The following is a 19,263-nucleotide window of genomic DNA, read 5'->3' as shown; positions in this document are numbered from 1 at the left end:
CTATCTTCAAAGCCAACTTGTTTTATTTCATTTGCCCAATTTCCTCAACCTCCTTACACTTCTAGTATGCAGCTTATTGGACATATAAAAGTTCAGAAGAAATTAAAGTTCTGATACATCCATCTGAGGGTTTGAGGGCTGTGCTGAACTCGAATCAATATTGGACAAGAGTCTTTGGTAAAGCTTAACTGAATTCTGATAAGAATTAAATTACATTTTAGAGTCACCACGAATAGATCTCATTAAAGAAAGACCTTGATTAAATGTTCTTATGAGGGAAAGAAGAAAAAAAAATGGTTAGAATTTCCATTATTTGAATTCACCCAGTTCTTCCAAGTATGTGATTAAATATCTCCCAGATAGTTTTCCTTCTCATAAGCATAGTATAGTAACAACAAACCAAAGAAGATGGGGCTGGCATCCTACAGAATCACAGAGACCCATCCTATGCCTGGAATGGAGATAGAAACTTGAGCCCACACACTATAGAAAGCTATTATTTAGTCAGATTAGACCTTCTCCAGTTTTGTTACGCACTCAGAAAAGCAAGCAAACATGTAAAAATGGGAGGAGTATGTCTGAAAGGTTATAATAATTTCCTAAAGCCCAGTGAATTTCACTGCACATGTAAGGTTCCCATATTCAGAAATATTAAACAGTTCCAGAAACTTCATTAAAGTTAATCCCAGAATAACATTTATTCCACTACTTTTCCTGAAGAGGCCCAGTGTGCTTTACTAGGATTGTCTCATTTCTTCTTCATGGAAAATAACTGCCATTGTCCCCATTATATAGATGAGGCAACTGATACTCAGAAAGAGTAAATAATTTTCCCAAGGAGGGGAAGCACTAAGTGACGTAACCAAATTCAAATTCATGTTCTTCCCACCCTGTTACACTCTTTCCCAATACTGTCTATATGATTTCTAGCTAACAAGGGTTGAAACAAAACAACTGAAGAAGGCTGCCACAGTAGCATCATTAAAGTAGCAAAAATCAACTATGGAGTCAAAAAGGGATAAAAAATAGACACAGGAGCTATAAAAAAAACATAGCAGTATGTGTTTACTTGGTGTAAGGACAACCCTGGGTGCCTCTACACACTCTGCCAACATCACTACCTTAGGGCTCACGGCAATAAATAATTTCATAAACGTGGTGCCAAGCCATTGTGAATGACACCCGGTTTAGTCTGTTTAAAAAGGCAAGAAATTATGTAATGCCTTTCTTTTTTCAATAAAGATGTCAAAGGGTGATATTTGAAATATTCTTATATTCTAAAGAGGTAAGCTTTTGTTTACTAGACTTTCACTTATGCATAATTGCTCCTTCCAGATCAACAGTACATTACTTTGTTTATGTTTAGGAAAATGAAAACCATGTAGCATCTGCAAAGAATCTAAGACTGTGGAGCGCGAATAACGGAATGCAGCCTTGGTTCTGACACTAATGATAGGTCATGCGAAGTCGCTTTCCTCTTCTGTATGTCTTGGCATTCTCATTGCTAAAGAGAGTAATTACGCAAATGATTTTAAGATTTTTTTTCCAACTCTACCACTGTATGGCTCTACATGTGTTTAAGTTACCTTTGGAAAGAAATGATGTTACATGTATTAAGTTACCTTTGGAAAGAAAATGAAATAAAATTGAACCTAAGACAGATGCAAAGCCATATTTAATCCTACGAAGCCTTAATCTTGATGAACTTTCAGATCTGTGCTACAGACCCCAACGTTACAATGGGTTAGAGCTGCCAAGTTATAGGAAAATACCAACCAGGCCAAAAACGTCTTCAATAAATGTGAACCTTGTAAAGCCAAGTATGACTCCCAATACCTTGGTAAAGAAACCAAGGTGTCTTTTATGTTGAAATCTCTGGGCACTGAGGGACAAACCATGACTGTTTTGTGGGTTTACATAACAAACAAACAAAAAACACTACTTTTCCCATCAACATGTGTTAAACAAAGATTAAAATCATGCTCAAGGATAGCAAAGAAATTTACATTAGATGAAAAAAGTCTGTGTTCATTCATCAAATTACTCTAACAGAGAATAGTTTAATAGGTAGATTAAGTAAGTAGCATTGTAAAATGCTAAGGTAACATGACTGAGAATTTTTTAGTTACCCAGGTATATTATTAAAATATAGTTTTTGTGTTCTGTAATAAAAGAAAACAATGATTAGCTCAGTCAGCATTACTGTTCATTTCTCTTTAAGGTGCTTTATAATAAACAGTTCCCCTGTTTGCATCATTAAAAACCTGTTGGATAAGAGGTGGAAGAAACATTTTGGTAGATGAAAATGGACTCAAAGGGCCCAGTATTCTGGAAGAGGAATGACAAGTCCAGAGATTCTGTAAAGTTTCCTTGAAAATACTGGGCACTTCAAATGTAGGGTGAGATCTTTAAGAGGTGTGACTCAGCTACTTGGAAAGCTTTCTGATGCTTTAAGAAAGAAAATTTTAGCTTGTACATACATGCTTGAAAGCCACAGGCTGATGACCTTCCCAGCAGACCACTAACTGAATGGCAGTCCCATGCTAATACATCTTTCTGACCGCATATGAATGGGGGATGTGTAGAAAAAAATTACAATATGCTAATTTACGCACACACACACACACACACACACACACACACACACACACCCCACACACACATTTTGAAGTCTAGGAAGAAGTAAAGATCTGATGGCTATATTCTATCTGGAGTGACTGGCATTCAGCCACAGAAGACATCTTTGCAAAGCGCTTGAGGAACAAATCTGGAACTTACAATGTAGCAGGGCTCGCAGTATGCTTTCTTTTCCACAGCATAGAATGGCTGCCCTCGGAGCTTGTTGTTGCAGATGATGCAGGTAAAACAATCCACGTGGAAGACCTGATCCATGGCAGTGCATCCTGTACCTTCCCCAACTACGTTTTCTCCACAGCGAGCACAGCGGCCTGGAAAAAAAAGGGTTTGATAAGAACACACCAAGGAGTACTTCAGTCCTGCTAAAGCCAAAGTGGAGGAGAAAGCAGGTTCATAACGTCAGCAGCAATAGAACCACCACTCCTGCCATCATTACCCCAGTACTATTACCCCATTACCCCAGCAAGATCACCAGTACAGCCACCCCTATCCTCGGCAAGATTGGCATGGAGGGGATTTTACATTAATTGGTTGAGGAGATTGAGTCTTATAGTCTAAGTTCTTGCAGAAAGGAACAGTAGAACCCGGTCGCTGGCTTTGAGGTCAGTGCTCTGACTCTCATCTCACATGCAAGTATAAAAGGAACATGACTCAGGATGTTTGGAGTGGAAGGCAAAATCTATAAAACAGTACAGAAGAGCCTTTCTTCTTGGAGATTCTACACATCCAGATAGAATGTAAGATAATTGGGTCCAAACTCAAATTTTAGTTCCTTTTACAAAAGCCCTGATTGTAAAACCTCTGCAGCCAGCTCTCAGTGACAGGCAGATCCCAAGGCAGTCCTTTAATTTCTAGATCGCTTTGATGGCTAAAAGGTTCTTTCTCCTACTGAGCCATAGTGCTTCCTCATTCTAACTGCTTACCCCATGGTTCTAGTTCTGTCTTCTGAGACCTTATCTCTTTCTTGGACTTGACACCCTTTAACACATCAAAATTCAGTAAGCATTGCTTCCAAGTCTGTTATTCCTTTGAACATCCACACATCCTGCAATAGTTTCATATACTGTAGGGTTTTGAGTCTTTCAGGGCCGCGGTTCTCGTTGTTCATGCAGTATTCTGCGAAGCTCCAGCATTCTTAAATTGATTAATGTGGCATCTGGCCTACATATGGACATCAGGTTTCAGTTTTTAAAATTTGCAGTAAGCTTTAAATAATAACAATAAAATATAAATTCAGACAAATAGTTATGTCAGTGAGAGGCATTATGCTGGTTGCCATCCATATCTCTATGTGGCTCCATCATGGGAATCTTGAGCTAGACGTCATGTCCACATCTAGTTTCCCTTCTTAGTCTTTGTTTCTACTAAGTTAAAAAAAATTCTATCTAATAATTATAGAACACTGGGAATGTTAGCCAGAAGCTGTAGGCTTTGATAGATAAGGTATAGCAAATGTAGTGCTTCACATATGTCAGACTTTTTCTAGGGGCTTTAGATATATTAACTCATTTCATATTCACAACAATCTATATGCAGGTACTGTTATTATGCCTATTTCACAGATGAGGAAACTGAGTCACACAAATGGTTAACTAAATTCCAGCCTAAGCAGTCTAACTTCAGCATCTATGCTCTTAACCACTATGCTATATTACCTATTCCCAGTTCTGTGCATCAGGATTAACATGGATCTGACGTTAGGCAGCATTATGGAGAGACTTCTTACTGAAGACTGCTTTCAGCACTCCATCACATTGGATTGATAGCCATTTCACACTCAAACATGGGAGGGCTAGATGTTTCAACTTGAGAGAAAAAAAGGTAAATTTATTTCTAATCCTCTCCAGTTGTATTTGGCCCTGAAAAGTATTTCTTTATATCCTGTTGTGGGATTTGAATGTGACTTTAAATATAACCCAAAGTATACATCTTAGTTTTTTTCCTAAGGAATAAGAAATATGAAGGCTGGGTGCGGTGGCTCATGCCTTCAATCCCAGCACTTTGGGAGGCTGAGGTGGGTGCATCACCTGAGGTCAGGAGTTCAAGACCAGCCTGATCAACATGGTGAAACCCCGTCTCTACGAAAAATACAAAAACTAGCTGGGCGTGGTGGTGTGTGCCTGTAACCACAGCTACTCAGGAGGCTGAGGCAGAAGAATCGCTTGAACCTGGGAGGCAGAGGTTGCAGTGAGCTGAGATGGCGCCACTGCACTCCAGCTGGGTGACAGAGCGAGACTCCGTCTCAAACCAAAAAGAAATATGAAGTGCTGGAAAAAGAGTTAAAGTATTGGAAACTAAGCTGTCACCACTACAGTTGATATCATTATAAAGTCTTGATACCACAGTCTTGACATTTGATGAAAAAATTTTGTATAGTATTTGTTTGTGGCAGACTTCAAAAGTTTTTATCCAGGACTGAACTTGTACCTGTTTTTATTATGAGATAACATTTTGGACTTTCCTGCCAACAGTAACAAAACTATTTCATATGGCACTATTTTTGTAATTATTCTGAAAAAAACAAAACCCAAAAAAACAAAACCACAAAAAAAACTGTGCTATGTTTGAAAATCATGCTTAAATTCTAACAGCTTCATGCCACCCTTTGACAACATTTCATTGCAGAAAACGAATTAGGGATTAGGAGTAAATGGATTACCAATCCATATGATTATTAAAAGCATATTAGATTCCTGTGAAAGCTGTAATTTTACATTTTACATTTGTTAAATGCAGGCAGGTCAACAAAATTCTTTTTCTATATTACTCTTCCCTTTTCTAGATGTCAAGCAGATTCACTACATAGTACACGAAGGGCTATCAGGGATCTGTGGACCACACTTCCCCCCGCCCCCTAAAAAAGTAGTTCTCATTAAATATTACACTATTGGTAATGGCAGTCTACTAAGCAGCTAAAAGTAGCAATTTTGATTCAGACTATGATGCCCAAAGTGTAATACCTAGAATCCAAGAACCTGAGCCTACATGGCTTATGGAGAGTTTGATAGCTACTCATGAGGATCTGGGAGCAAACTTCAATCACTGATTTAGAGGCAACGGCCAGAGCAAAGCCTTAAAGGTCAGGCTGAAAAGATAAGCTTTGAAATGGTCCATCTATTCAACCTCAAATGTCTACTCTTGCCCATGACTATGTTCTCCTTCTGTGTGATATACAAAAATGAATTCGACGATGTCAGTGCCTCTCACAGTCAAGACAACCTACATGCAATAGTCACATGACAAAGCATGTAACATGTCTTAGAAGAAAGTGCTATGGAATGCGGAAGGAAAACCACACTCACAGGGGCTCAGGAAAGGTTTTGTGGAGAAAGAAGCATTTGAGCCCAACCCTCAAGGATGGAATTTTGAAAGGTAAGGGTGGAAGAGGAAAAGACATTCTAGTTTTCCCTCACGGAGAGAATGAGTGACTATGGCTTGGATACCAAAATACTGCAGTGGCTCCATGATGGCATGACACGGAATTGCCTTCTCAGCTATGAAAACAGATGGACTGTATTGTATTCCTAAGGAATGATCTTCTACTTTATGCTTTGGAGAATATTCCTCCAGAGTGGGTCAGCCTAATATGCTGGACTCAGACACAGGCCAGTTTTGCTGCCTCTCATTATTTTTTCTATTCTTGGGATACACTGGGGACACTAGCGTTGAGGGTAACCAGTCTGGCACCTTTAAATCACAAGTACAGAAAAAAAGCGAAGAACAAAACATAAAAATAGCCCCACACATCAGTAGGACAGAAAAGGTACCTGAATCTTCCCTTTTCACATGAACAAACATTTACAAACTATGTCCTTTAAGGAGAGATTCAGAATGGAGAGAAAGTTACTCAAGCATAGTGTATGCTTGCCTCTAGAGGCACTTACACCACACGTTATTAAAAGCACACCACAATCTTAAGGCCCATCTTTTAGACAAGTATCTCAGCACTTTTAAACAAGAGAAACCAGGAGAATAGTACCAAACTTCAAGGCATCAGAGCATGAAGGAAACACAGCTGATTAGCTCAGACCCAGGGCTGGTGTGAAGAGCTTGCTGCCAATGCTGAGCAGTCAATCAAAAGATCCGATGACAGAGGGCCGGCAGCCGATGGGGAACTTTGTCAGTGAATTAAGATTTCCAAACAAAACCAAAAATGGTGTTTATATATTATTACTTATTTTATACATTGCTTTGTACTGACTCTAGATTCAGCCATCAATTCTTCTTATCCTTCACCTCTGCTCTCCCATCTATAGCAACCTCAGCAATGTGTCAGAAATGCCTGCTTTCCACCACACGCCTACTACCTAATCACACTTCCTTTCAAAGGCTATTGCAATGGCTTCCTGATTGTTCTGATATCTCTGATTTACTTCCTCTTACCAACAGAAAGGCTTTACAGAAGTCTTAATAATGGAGCTAATCTGAAGGGTTAGAATTTTAACAAGTCATTTTTGGGGATGGCATGGGTGAACAGTGGCATTCCAGGGAAATCTACAGGTTGAACAAGAGAAGTGGCATAGCGTGATATGGGTTTTCTTTTCTTTCTTTTTTTTTTTTTTTTGTGACAGGATCTCACTCTGTTGCCCAGGCTGGAGCACAGTAGTGCGATCATGGTTCACTACACCTTTGAACTCCTGGGCTCAAGTGATCCTCCTCCCTCAGCCCTTGCCACCAGTAGCTGGGACTACAGGCACATGTCACCAAGCCCAGCTAATTTTTAATTTTTTTCTGTACAGATAGGGTCTTGCTGTGCTTCCCAGGCTGGTCTCAAGCTCCTGGGCTCATGCAACCCTCCAACCTTGGCCTCCTGAGGTGCCGGGATTACAGTCATGAACCACTGCACCGGGCTGGGTTGTCATATTTATTTTCTCTTTTGGTAATATGAATTTGTTTCTTTCATGATGGCAAAATAAACTTTTTATTTAAAATGTTTTTCCTGTGATCACCACACAACTGATAAAAACAAGCCACAGACCCTCTTTTGCAAGCAGTGCTTGTTTTGAGGCAGGACCAAAGCTGTCCATAGCCATTTTGGGAGTTGATGCATGGTGACTGGGGATGACACACTCCCAAACTTTCCCATTATTCACCATCAAATGTAAAGTATTAAATATGTGTAGATGTCAAGCCAGGTCACATTTGTCTTCATGTCTTCCTTGCTACTTGAATTATAATAGACATTTTAAGCACAAGCAAAATTAATATTGTACCTTTAAATATGATAATGAACTGAAGCTCTATATGCCAATTGTATGATATATCAGCATTCCCATTAAGCACATTCTTCAATATATTCTGAAAAAAGTCTTGGTTCTAAAAGTTGAATCAATAAGATTATATAAGGGTAGTGAAATGATGGCAACATATTCCTAGAAACAAAACCTGCTCCAATTTATCCTACATATGGCTACTGAAGTTATTTTCCTGAAGCACAGTTTCCATTAAGCTGATTTAAAAATTATCTTCCACTGAAGGCCCAAAAAGATAACAGAATGAGTTTGCATTCTTTATATGACAGGCCCATATGATGTTAACTGAAGGCTCTAGGATGGTGGCATTTTCTTATCACCAAAGCTTTTATTTCATGGACTCTGTAGTATTGATGCATGTAATAATAGACAACTTGTTTCTTAAACTGCTTATATTCTAGGACAGTGACTCTCAATCTTGCCTGTATATTGCAATCATCTGGGAAACTTAAAAAAAAAATATTAATCCCTGGTTCCCAACTCCAAAGATTCTGATTTCATTGGTCTGGGGGTGGGATATTACAGGAGAGAAACTTTTAAAACTCTCCAGGTGATTCTATGTTGAGTCAAGTCAAACTCAGTGTTCCAGGGGGTGCCTATTTCTGTCCTGCTTGTCAGAAGAAAAGCTGACAAGTATCGCCCAAACAGGTTTTGTCCGCATGCAAAACAGTTTGGGGACAGACTGCTCAACCACGAGTTGGCTGAAAAAAAGAAATTCCTAAGGCATCATAATACATGTTGTTTTTCACCAGAGAGAGTATTCTCCCTAATGCTGTCTTTATATTTTAGTTTGAAAAGTTTGCAATGGCTTTCCATCCATTGAAAATATACATGAGCAGAATCAGCTAAATTTTCTCATAAAATATTTTGGTAGCATTGAGCCAGAGAAAGTGGTTTACTTATATTAATTGGAAGCACTCCGATAGAACAGGCTTCTTTTGGGTTGCCGATGAATTTATCATATGGCTCTGCTGTAGCCTTAGACAATATAGAATCCACAAAGAATGTCAACCGTTAGCCATGTAAAGTAAGATATCACATATCACATCATACATCAAACTGAGTTCCCACTATTTTCTTGGGACTCTGTCTTTACATAATGTAGCAATATCCAATCTCCTATGGTTATTGCCATTTAGCTCTGTGAATACAAGAGTTTTTATCATATCTTAAAAGCTGGACTGTAGGACACATGTAGTTCTGTCACTGTGCTTGTGTATATCTGATTCTATAGAGAGGCTTGAAGGTTCAACAGGTACGTGGCTAGTGGGGGAAAGGTGGCTCCAATGTCTGTTTCCCTCTCTCTTGTTTTTCCCTCTACAAATACATATACACACTCACACACACCCACACTCAAACACTCGCAACAAGAAAAGGATCAATGACTGCCACTAGGATGAGTGGTAGATACAAAACACTTTCGGAGACAGTCACATTAAGAAACATTTTAACATCTTAGTCCAAAAAGAGAAATTAAGGTAAAGTAAAAAAAAAACAAAAAACAAAACACACACACACACACACACACACACACGCACACAACAAGCCAAAACCCCAAGGTTGTCAGGGAGAGGAGTTCAGGAATGAGTGCATAAAGGCCTGGGCAGCAAACCAGATGAGATGAAGTGAAGGCTGAGTGATCTCCTGGCAAGGGGAAGTTGTTATAAAGTCTAACCACGATGTGATTCATTTATAGACAGAGATTTGCTTAGCTTAGACCTTCAGGTGAGGTGGTAAATTAGGAGGGGGAGTCCCACAGAAGGTTGCAAAAGCAAGCATGTTTCGCTGATGTAAATATATGTATTGTGAAGGAGCCTAACAAAAAATAGAAAATTATTGTGCATTTTTATCTGTGCTCAGCACTGTCCTAAGCATTTCACATACATTTTTTCATTTAGTCTTACCAACCAATTATTCTCCTTTTTAGATAAGAAACCTGATGTTCCATCACCTGGCCAAAGTCTCAAAGGCAGAATGTAGTGGGGCTGAGACTGGAACCAGGTCTGACTTGTACAGCCCATTTTCTCAATCAGCACATGTTTCTGTGTATATAATTCAATCATAACTCTGACCTATATCAGTATTGTTTAGGAGCAGAACCCATTAACACCTGCAGGGAAAGAGGAAGGGCCAGTCCAGCATCACTTCTCCATCCCCACAAGCCTCAGGAGATCTTAGTGAAAGTCATGATCTATCACAGGTGGCGAATCAGGACAGGTGATGGTCCTCCACTGCAGCTCTTGGGTGTTGACCCTTCAACTCTAGCTTTCCATCAGGAATGTGAGTTTGAGAACCATTGCTGTAACAAGGACTGTATGCTTCTGTGTTCCACCAAGAGTAGTTTGTCCCGGGGTATTGGAATGCAGTGATGGCTAGTGCCAAATCCCCCAGGAGATATATTCTAGGAAATTGGAACTTTAATATGAGGCGGAGAGGGGCAGAAAGTTGGGCAACATATACCCTATTCCCAACCTTGATGAAACTAATAGCATCTAAACACATAGTAGTCATGGCAGTAACTTTTTGATAGCAACTTCCACTCTCAGGAAAAGTAGCAAAAACAAAACAAAAATACCATCACCACCACCACAACAAACAAAACAAAAAACAACCCTGTTTTGCATTTTCGAATATAATACATGGTATCTTTTGAACAGTTAGATATAACATGGTGCAAAGAAAATCAGATATGCAATTCTTGCCTTTGTTACTAGCTATTGGCAGCCTAGACAAGTTTCCTAAATTTTCTGAGCCCGAATTTCCTTGTCTTCAAAACAAGCAGCTGAATAGATGCACTCACTAGATAAGTGGTCTTAGTTGAGTCACTTATCCAGCCATTCTGTCAATCCTTCAACAAATGCACTTGGTGAGTTTCTATTTTCTGTCAAGCACTGCAGTAACCTTTCCTAGGCTTCTCTAAGAGGGAGATGATCATAATTGCCTTAAATACTTGGCTATGAAATTCAGAGGAGGTAACATCTAGCAGGTGTCCAGCATGAGACCTACTTCTTTCTCCTTTAAACTATAGGAGGTATATAGTTCAACTTCAAAATAAAGAGCTCATAACAACTAGAACAGAAAGGCACATGCTTTGGACTGTTCTCTAAAGATGACAGTCAATGAGTGGAAAATAGAGGTCCCTATGTCTCTGAGGCAGTTAGTTAAGATTTATATTTATCAATATTTTACTGATGGAATTTTTTGGTAGAAATTTCAATCCTAATCCTAATCCTACAAAAATTTGTAGACCCCAGGGTGATGATAATAGTCAATATTTATTCAGCACTTTTTATGTGCCAGGTGTTAAGTATTTAATTGTATTATCTCATGTAATCACCCCAACAACTCTATGATGTAGGTTCTATCATTATCTCCATAATAGTTGATGAAAAGGCAGCATAAAGAGATTATGTGCCTTGCCCACAACCACAGAGTTAAATATTGAAGCTAGAATTGGGGCTTAGGCAGTCTGACTTTACATCTGTCCACTTAACCAGTTTTCTAAACTGACTTACTACTTTCAAAGTCCACAATTCCTAAAATTATCTGGCCAGGCAGGAAACTTGATTAAATCACAGAACATTCCTGACAGAAACAGTAGTATTTCTTTTGGCCAAACAAGATTTCTCTTTAAGTTAATTTTTACACATGGACATTTTCACATTCTCCATCTTAATTTTTTAACCAGTCTTCTATATTTAGAATTCATTTCATGATTGATCTGCTAACAGAAAAATCATTATTTACTAGTACAGTTAGAACCGCTATTGCAACAATTATTTTTGACTTATGGTTTGAATCTGCTCCGTGATCTCTCTCGTGGGAATCTGTATTTCCTTTAGGTCCATTCAAAGGGTAAATCTGCCCAGTTACTTTTAGCTTTTGTGGTAGGAAATCTCCAAATTAATTCTGGTTATTTGAGACCAAACCTGATAATAAGGGAACCCAAAGGGGTTTTTCTAAAGCTACTGTATTTCAGCAGCCAGCAACAGAATAATCTTCCCTCTGTGAAGTCATCAAGCATCCCTTATATTTGTCTAGTGCTTTATCTTATTTATCAATGCATTTGATCCCTCAATAATATTTGGAGGCAGCAAAGCAAGGGTTATAATCACTCTCATTTTAACGATGAAAATACCAAAACTTAAAAAGGCTTAGAGGCCTACAGAACTTAAGAGTTCAATGTGTGACTTAAGACCATGTAAAGTTAGATCAGATCCAACAAACAGAGCTCAGGCAGAAGACTATGTTGCAAATGAGGTGGAATCCATGTACATAACATGTAATAGTCATATTGACACCAAGACACAAATGGGAGCCACAGTTTGCAGATGGAGAACTATGACTCATTTTGTAAAGAACATTAGGTTTTCTCCAGTGTCCCTCTTACCTTCTTGTTTTACAAAAGAAGAAAGCAGACAAAAAAGAGTGTTAACCTGGACAAGATTCTCTGGATAGTAAACTTTTTATTTTTTTTTTTGAGATGGAGTCTCACTCGGTTGCCCAGGTTGGAGTGCAGTGGTGCGATCTTGGCTCCCTGCAACCTCTACCTCCCAGGTTCAAGCAATTCTCTGGCCCCAGCCTCCTGAGTAGCTGGGATTACAGGTGTGTGCCACCATACCTGGCTAATTTTTTGATATTTGTAGTAGAGATGGGGTTTCACCATGTTGGCCAGGCTAGTCTCAAACTCCTGACCTCAGGTGATCCACCCATCTCGGCCTCCCAAAGTGCTGGAATTACAAGTGTGAACCACTTGGTTGGATAGTAAACCAATATGCAAAGGAATGAGTATTTCTCCAATGATCATATTATCCTTTCCATTTTAGAAAAGATGTGTGCCATGATTTGAATTGGTTCCCTCCAAAATTCAGCAGTAGATATTGTGATTTTATTAAAAAGTGTTGATCAGGCCATACGGGCTTCTCTGTCATGAATGGGATAAAGCCCTTTGTGAAAGAGGCTTCATGAGGCATTCTCTTGGCTTGCTCTTCCACTGTCTGCCATGTGAGGATGTAGCACAAAGCACCATCCTGGAAACAGAGAGTAGCCCTCACCAGAAAACCAAGCCTGCTGGTGCCTTGATCTTGGACTTACCAGCCTCTAGAACCATGATAAAATAAATTTTCGTTCTTTATACATTACCCAGTCTCAGTTATTCTGCTATAGCAGCACAAAATGGACGAAAACAATATGTGACTAATAAAAGATTTTGTCCACAGAGTGCCTGCCTCCATGGGAGATACGAATTTAGAATATAGAACAAAAAGGGGAAAATAAAAATTATAATTAGCCTAAATTAAAATTGTGATATATAAAGACTGAGAATAAATTTGCAGATTCACATAAAACTTCATAATTTCTATATTCTCATATGAATCTTATAATAACTAAAAGCTACATGAGACAATTATCATCTTCCTAACACATGAGTTAACATAGGAATAACCTTGTACATGACTTGAGAAGTAGGTAGCAGAGTTGCAACTCAGCCCAGTCCAGTGATCTTTGAGCTGGACCATACCATATTACCTGCATAAATGGAACTGGCCCCAAAGATGGTGCTATTCTCCCCTGACACTACTTCCTTAGGAAGCCAATTCATCTTACTTGGGATTCTGTTTTACCGTTTAGTAGCAAAATATCCATAATACATTGTTAAGAGGATTTCAAGGGTCATAGGACGTGTAGAAAATTTAGAAAGTAGCCATTCCAAACTCTTCATTTACAGACTCAATAACAAAGGGTAAGAGAGAGGCAATTCATTGATTAAGATGTCATAGCAAGCTGTCAGGAGAGATGAGACCTGAGAGCCTTTGGGCTCTCAGTGTAGCACTCTCTCAAGATGCACAAAGCTATCTCCCAGGTGCCCTACCTCAAGTATCAGTTTCTTCCCACTAGTAGGCGCTGTTGCCTGATTGTGAGGAATTTCTCCTTCTACCTAACAGTAGATTTTCATTGTAATTAGGAGTATTGCGTGGGACACTAAGTCTACAACATGGCTTCTGTATGACTCCAGGACAAGGTGAACTCCATCACAATTGCAACCAGTAGAGTCATGCCATTTCTCTCTGAAACACTGTGGTGTTTTGGATTTGTACATCTCAATGGTCTGGAAACCAAAGGAATGGCAGTAGGACATGGGGTACTGAGTGGGTTCTGCAGAGCTGTGTTGAGGCAAAAAAAGTCAAGGCTCTGGTCCCTGTTTGACCATAGCTGGTATAAAATGATTGCTTTATACGTTGGTATTATCTAGAACATTCATTTAACAGAAACTTTCCAGTTTGGCTTTGTTACTTCTTCTTCTTCTTCTTCTTCTTCTTCTTCTTCTTCTTCTTCTTCTTCTTATTATTATTATTATTATTATTATTATTATTACTATTATTATTATTTTGAGACAGAGTTTTGCTCTTGTTGCCCAAGCTGGAGTGCAATGGCACAATCTTGGCTCACAGCAACCTGTGCCTCCCGGGTTCAAGTGATTCTCCTGCCTCAGCCTCCCGAGTAGCTGGGATTACAGGCGCACGTCACCATGCCCAGCTAATTTTTTGTATTTTTAGTAGAAACGGGGTTTCACTATGTTAGCCAGGCTGATCTCAAACTCCTGACCTTGTGATCCACCTGCCTCAGCCTTCCAAAGTGCTGGGATTACAGGTGTGAGCCGCTGTGCCCAGCCTGTTGTTTATTATTTTTTTAAACACCACAGACTACTCAAGTAGTGGTAAATCTGTGGATAGAAGAATTGAGTTTTGATTCAAGCTGCACCACATGTATGAACTGTGACTCTGAGTAAGCTATTTTACCCATTTGAGCCATAGGTGGAAGAGAAATAGTAATCTCAGCCCTAGGTACCTCAAAGTATTACTGACAGGATACAAACATACATTCATATATATATGTATGTATGTGTATATATATATGTGTGTGTGTGTATATATATGTGTGTGTATCCTGCCAGTAAAATAAGCATACACACATACAAATAAAATGCAAAGAATTCCTCTAAAATAAACTGCTGTAAAATAAATTTTCTTATGAATATCTATAAAAATCACCTGTACAATGGAGCAGATGTACTTATATATCTGGGGCTTCCATCAGCAATGACATTCTAAAAAATTTCCATGCAAAATCCACAAGGTAGAATGCAAGACTGATTTGAGTACACTGATTTTTAAGATATGAGTACCTCACAAATACTGGCAATGCCATTTAGATTCTCAGTGGAGTGGGCAGATGGGGCCACAAATACTTGACACCCGATGTTACACTGGAGCTCAGAGGGAGATCCATGAGGCAGGACCTAAGGCCATTTCCATTCTTGTGTCTCTGAAGAATTCTCATTGCTAAACTGTAGTCTGCATCTGATTCCATCTCCAGCACTCGCATAGCAACACTAAGCTGTCTGAGCGCTGAAGTGACGTCTAGGGAACAGTTATTAATACACATATGTGTGCACACAGTATGTGGAAATATGCAAGATTGAAAGTGATTAGTGTATTACTTTTAGGTAATACTTCCCACTGGGACTATGCTCCTGCAAAAATTCCTCTCTCTCTCTCCATAGAAGCTTGCACAGTCATCTGCTATCACTTACCAGAATGTTTGGGATAAAAATGGTGTCAATTTTAAGGAAACACGCTTCTCAAATTTCTTTGTTAACATTTGAATAAAACATTAGAAGGTTCTTACTTTTCTCCTCTCCTTTTTCATTCAGAAAATAAGCCCCTTCAGAATCTTACTTTGTGTGAGAGAGAAAATAGTCATCCTTCTTTGCTACCTCCAGATTAGCAGAATCACTGGGTTTTAAAGTAGAAAAGTTAAAATTCCATTCTAATAAAATCCACTGGCTCTCATTACTTCTCAGTTGCATGGCAATGCTTTATAATAAGAACACAGCAAGAAATCATATTTCTACCTGTAAGAGCTTATAGACCTGTGAGATCATCAGAGAGAGCCGCAGAAGAAAGGCATGGAAAGCATTATAGGAAGGATTTGGTTGGGAATGAAGGTACACTTTCTGGACCAATGAAAGTTTTGGGAAATGGAACATTGCCTAGGAAGCCATGTACCTGAGCTGGCCACATTTTCTCTCTGTGACTCCCTTTTATAAAATAAATACACCGAATCAAGTGTTTTTCTAAGGACCGTCCTAGTCTTCAGTTTTTATTATGAGATAAATTTTATAGGATAAACACACAAACTAAATTTTGATGAAGGCAGACTGAGGGTAAGGAGAACCCACTCTGCGGTGGTTTCTGGGCAGCCCTTCAAGACCTCAAACTTATTGACACATTATAAAAGTTACAAAATGAAACAAATGAGAAAACTGGGCAATAGGTAATGTTTTATTTATGCCAGTAGATTATTTCTGGGTGATTCCTCTTGTACTAATGTAGTTTCCATACTTAGATTATCATATTTAGTAAACATATATCCAAATCCCTAATAACTAGTGAGATAAGTCAAGAGCTTTCCCTTACTAAGGCTTATAGGGAGCTCCCAGAAACCATGTAAGTCCACAGAAACTGCATAAAAATGGATACGCTCAGTAACGGTTTCTTGCATCAGCTATGTGATTTTATTTGAAGTTCTGTCTTGGGCAAGAGATACCACACAGGGAGAGTGCAAAGTTGAAGGTCTTTAGCAAAAATCTGGACTGTAAACACAGCTTGGCATTATCAGCATTCTGTTAAGTTCAAAGAAGAGATAGTTACAACAAATACAGCTTGCTTTATTTCTGAAACAAAACTGTGCACATATTTGTGGCCATACTACTAATTAACCTGTAGATTGTTCCTTTCATCTATTCAGCGTGTTTTTCTGCCCCCTGTTACAACATGTTGAGGTTACTTTTCCCATATGGACTATAGTTAAACAGTTCCCTTATAGGCATTAGAGAGAGAATGGTACAAATGATTAAGGGACTAGAGAAGCTGACTGTACAGAAAGATTAAAGAAACCATATATGTACATATTAGGAAGCTGACAGGTGACTAGGGAGTGCCATAATGATGGTCTGTAAATATCTGAAAGGGGTAAACACTGAGGAATAATTTAGCCTGGTGCAAGTGGTACAACTGGGAGTGATGGTGTCTCTTAAAGAAAAGAGAAGATCATTATTAAAGAAAAAAACTTAGATGCGTAAGATGCTATCCATGCGATATGGGAAAAGGGGAACATGCAGGCTAGTTGTAAGTGCAATGGGATGAGAGTCAGAAGACATGGGTCGGCTCTACCATGTATAGCTGTGTAACCTTGGAAAGGGCATTTAACCACCACCGGCCTCAGTTCCCTCTTTTGGAAATTAGAGCGTGGAATAGAATTAGAGGCTTTCAAAGTATGCTCCAAAGAACTCCACAGTTTTGAGGATCCTGCTCTATTGATCCCCACCAACAGAGGAAGGAGAACGAAGGGGAGTGGTGATTGCCTGGAGCCCCTTAGTCTGTTTCATTTCTATCCCATCAGCTTCCTCAGAATAATTTCTGAGGGATTTATCAACTTAAAAAAGTTTGTAAAAAATTTACTGACTTAAAGTTTGAAAGATGTATTAGGGGTCAGCTTTAAATCCATTCCTATTCAAAAGACTCGAGGTAGAAGACTCATTGAGGTTGTTTTCACAAAAGGCTTACTGAGTGGTTAATTACGGGCCAACATAGCAGACAGAGCAGTAAGACAGAAGTGCTGTTGCCCTCATGGAACTCACATTCTAAGTGCAACTCTTAATACAGGATTGTCAAAAATTCACAAATGAATACAGGAATGACTTATGTAACTTCCTGTAAGATTGAAAATAATTAACTCGATTTAACATTTACAGAGCACCTATCAATCTTTAATACTTGTGATAGATAATGTAGGGCATAAACATCAAAATAAACAGATATCAAGTGCTTACTAGACATCAGGCACTGTATGTCAAACCGGGAGTATAAAGATGAGTAAGACCTGACACCTGCCTTCCCTAGAACAAATGGACATCTATAATTACCATATAAAATAAATGAAGGCTGTTAGAGAACCACACAGAAATATCTTGAGAGTCATATAAGAAAGCTATTAATTCTTTCTAGAAAATGAGCTCAAACTGGGGGAGGGATGCTGATAACAAAAAAAACTTTAGAAAAGAGAAAGGAGACTCAATGAAGGATAGGGAGAACAGTTCCCCCTATCCCCCAGGAAGGGGGAAAGCATTCTAAGTAAAGGAAAAGCCAATTAACAAAGAAAGGAATGAAGCTGTGTGGAACATTCAAAACCAAGAAAGCAGGTAGGAATGGGAGGAAAATCGGACTGGAGTCCTGGGCCCAAGACAGACTAAAAAGGATTTCCTATGTGAGACTAAGAAACAGAAAATGTGTTTTATAGGCAGGAAGATACCAGTTTCAAGTAAAAAATGGGATGACCATATATACATTTTAGCAAAATCTCTAGCTATAATGTAGAGGAAAAACTGAAGAGGGGAAAGGAGGTTGGGAGGCCAGTTGTTTGGCCATTGTAATGTTTCAGGCAAGGGGAGCAATGGGAGTAGAAAATAATGTTTTTGACCTTTTCCTATGCCACCTATCAGGTAGGCATTATCTTCTTCTATGTGCACATTAAGACAAGGAGGCTCAGGATAGTTAAATAACTTGTCCAAGATCACACAATGAATACATGCAGAGCTAAAATTTGCACCTTAGTTTGCTTGATGTTAAAGAATATGCTCTTTTCATTACACTTGTTTGCAAAAAAATGATATCAGCAGTTGGCAGTGCAGTTGCGGGAAGGGGACAGATTCAAAAGTTGTTTCAAAATACACAGTTGAAGAGGACACATTGGATGCGGAGAAAATGAAAGGTAAGAAACAGCTTCCGCATTCCCATTTTGGGCAATTTTGTGGATGATCCCAGAGATCAATATAATAAAGTTCAGATTTTCTACAGCTTCCAGTTAAACTAGGGGTGGTGGAAACATTCTTACTATGCATCTCTCATTGTGCATGTAAGTGTGTGGATATACAACTTTGTGTACACGTGTGTAAGTAAATGGCTGTGTATATATGTTTGTGAGTATGTATGACTATATGGAAGTGTATGTTTGTGCGTATGGTTATAAGGAGCTTTAGCAGCTGTAAGTAGAATATCAAACTCACCAAAAAAGATTATTGAGAGAGAAAGTGTGATAAAGCAACTCTGACATCATCCAATTTCTACTACAATGCAAATGCCCCTCACAGCCTAAAACGTCATCAAACTCTAAAGAGAAAGAAGACGCATGCCAAACCAGACTGACCAGACCAGATGGCAAACAGATATCTGAGGCTCAATAATCTATGAATCAAATTTAGAGTAAATGAAGATGGGAAAACTGGCCTCTTACCACTTGCCTATTCATTGCC

The 19,263-nt window shown here is 38.9% G+C and overlaps 1 protein-coding gene across 14 annotated transcripts in view; it reads right to left on the bottom strand.

Moving 5' to 3' along the window:
* Positions 1-19,263, bottom strand: part of LPP (LIM domain containing preferred translocation partner in lipoma) — a 741,548-nt gene that overhangs the window by 126,985 nt on the left and 595,300 nt on the right. For all 14 annotated transcript variants that reach the window (XM_055381176.2, XM_063704451.1, XM_019023948.4 and 11 more), the window contains one exon: positions 2,779-2,948. In XM_055381176.2, coding sequence (XP_055237151.1) covers positions 2,779-2,948 — 170 coding nt within the window. The remainder of the gene's footprint in view (positions 1-2,778; positions 2,949-19,263) is intronic.

This window comes from Gorilla gorilla, chromosome 2, assembly GCF_029281585.2.
Source record: "Gorilla gorilla gorilla isolate KB3781 chromosome 2, NHGRI_mGorGor1-v2.1_pri, whole genome shotgun sequence".
Classification (NCBI taxonomy): Eukaryota; Metazoa; Chordata; class Mammalia; order Primates; family Hominidae; genus Gorilla; species Gorilla gorilla.
This window is presented reverse-complemented; position numbering and strand designations above follow the sequence as displayed.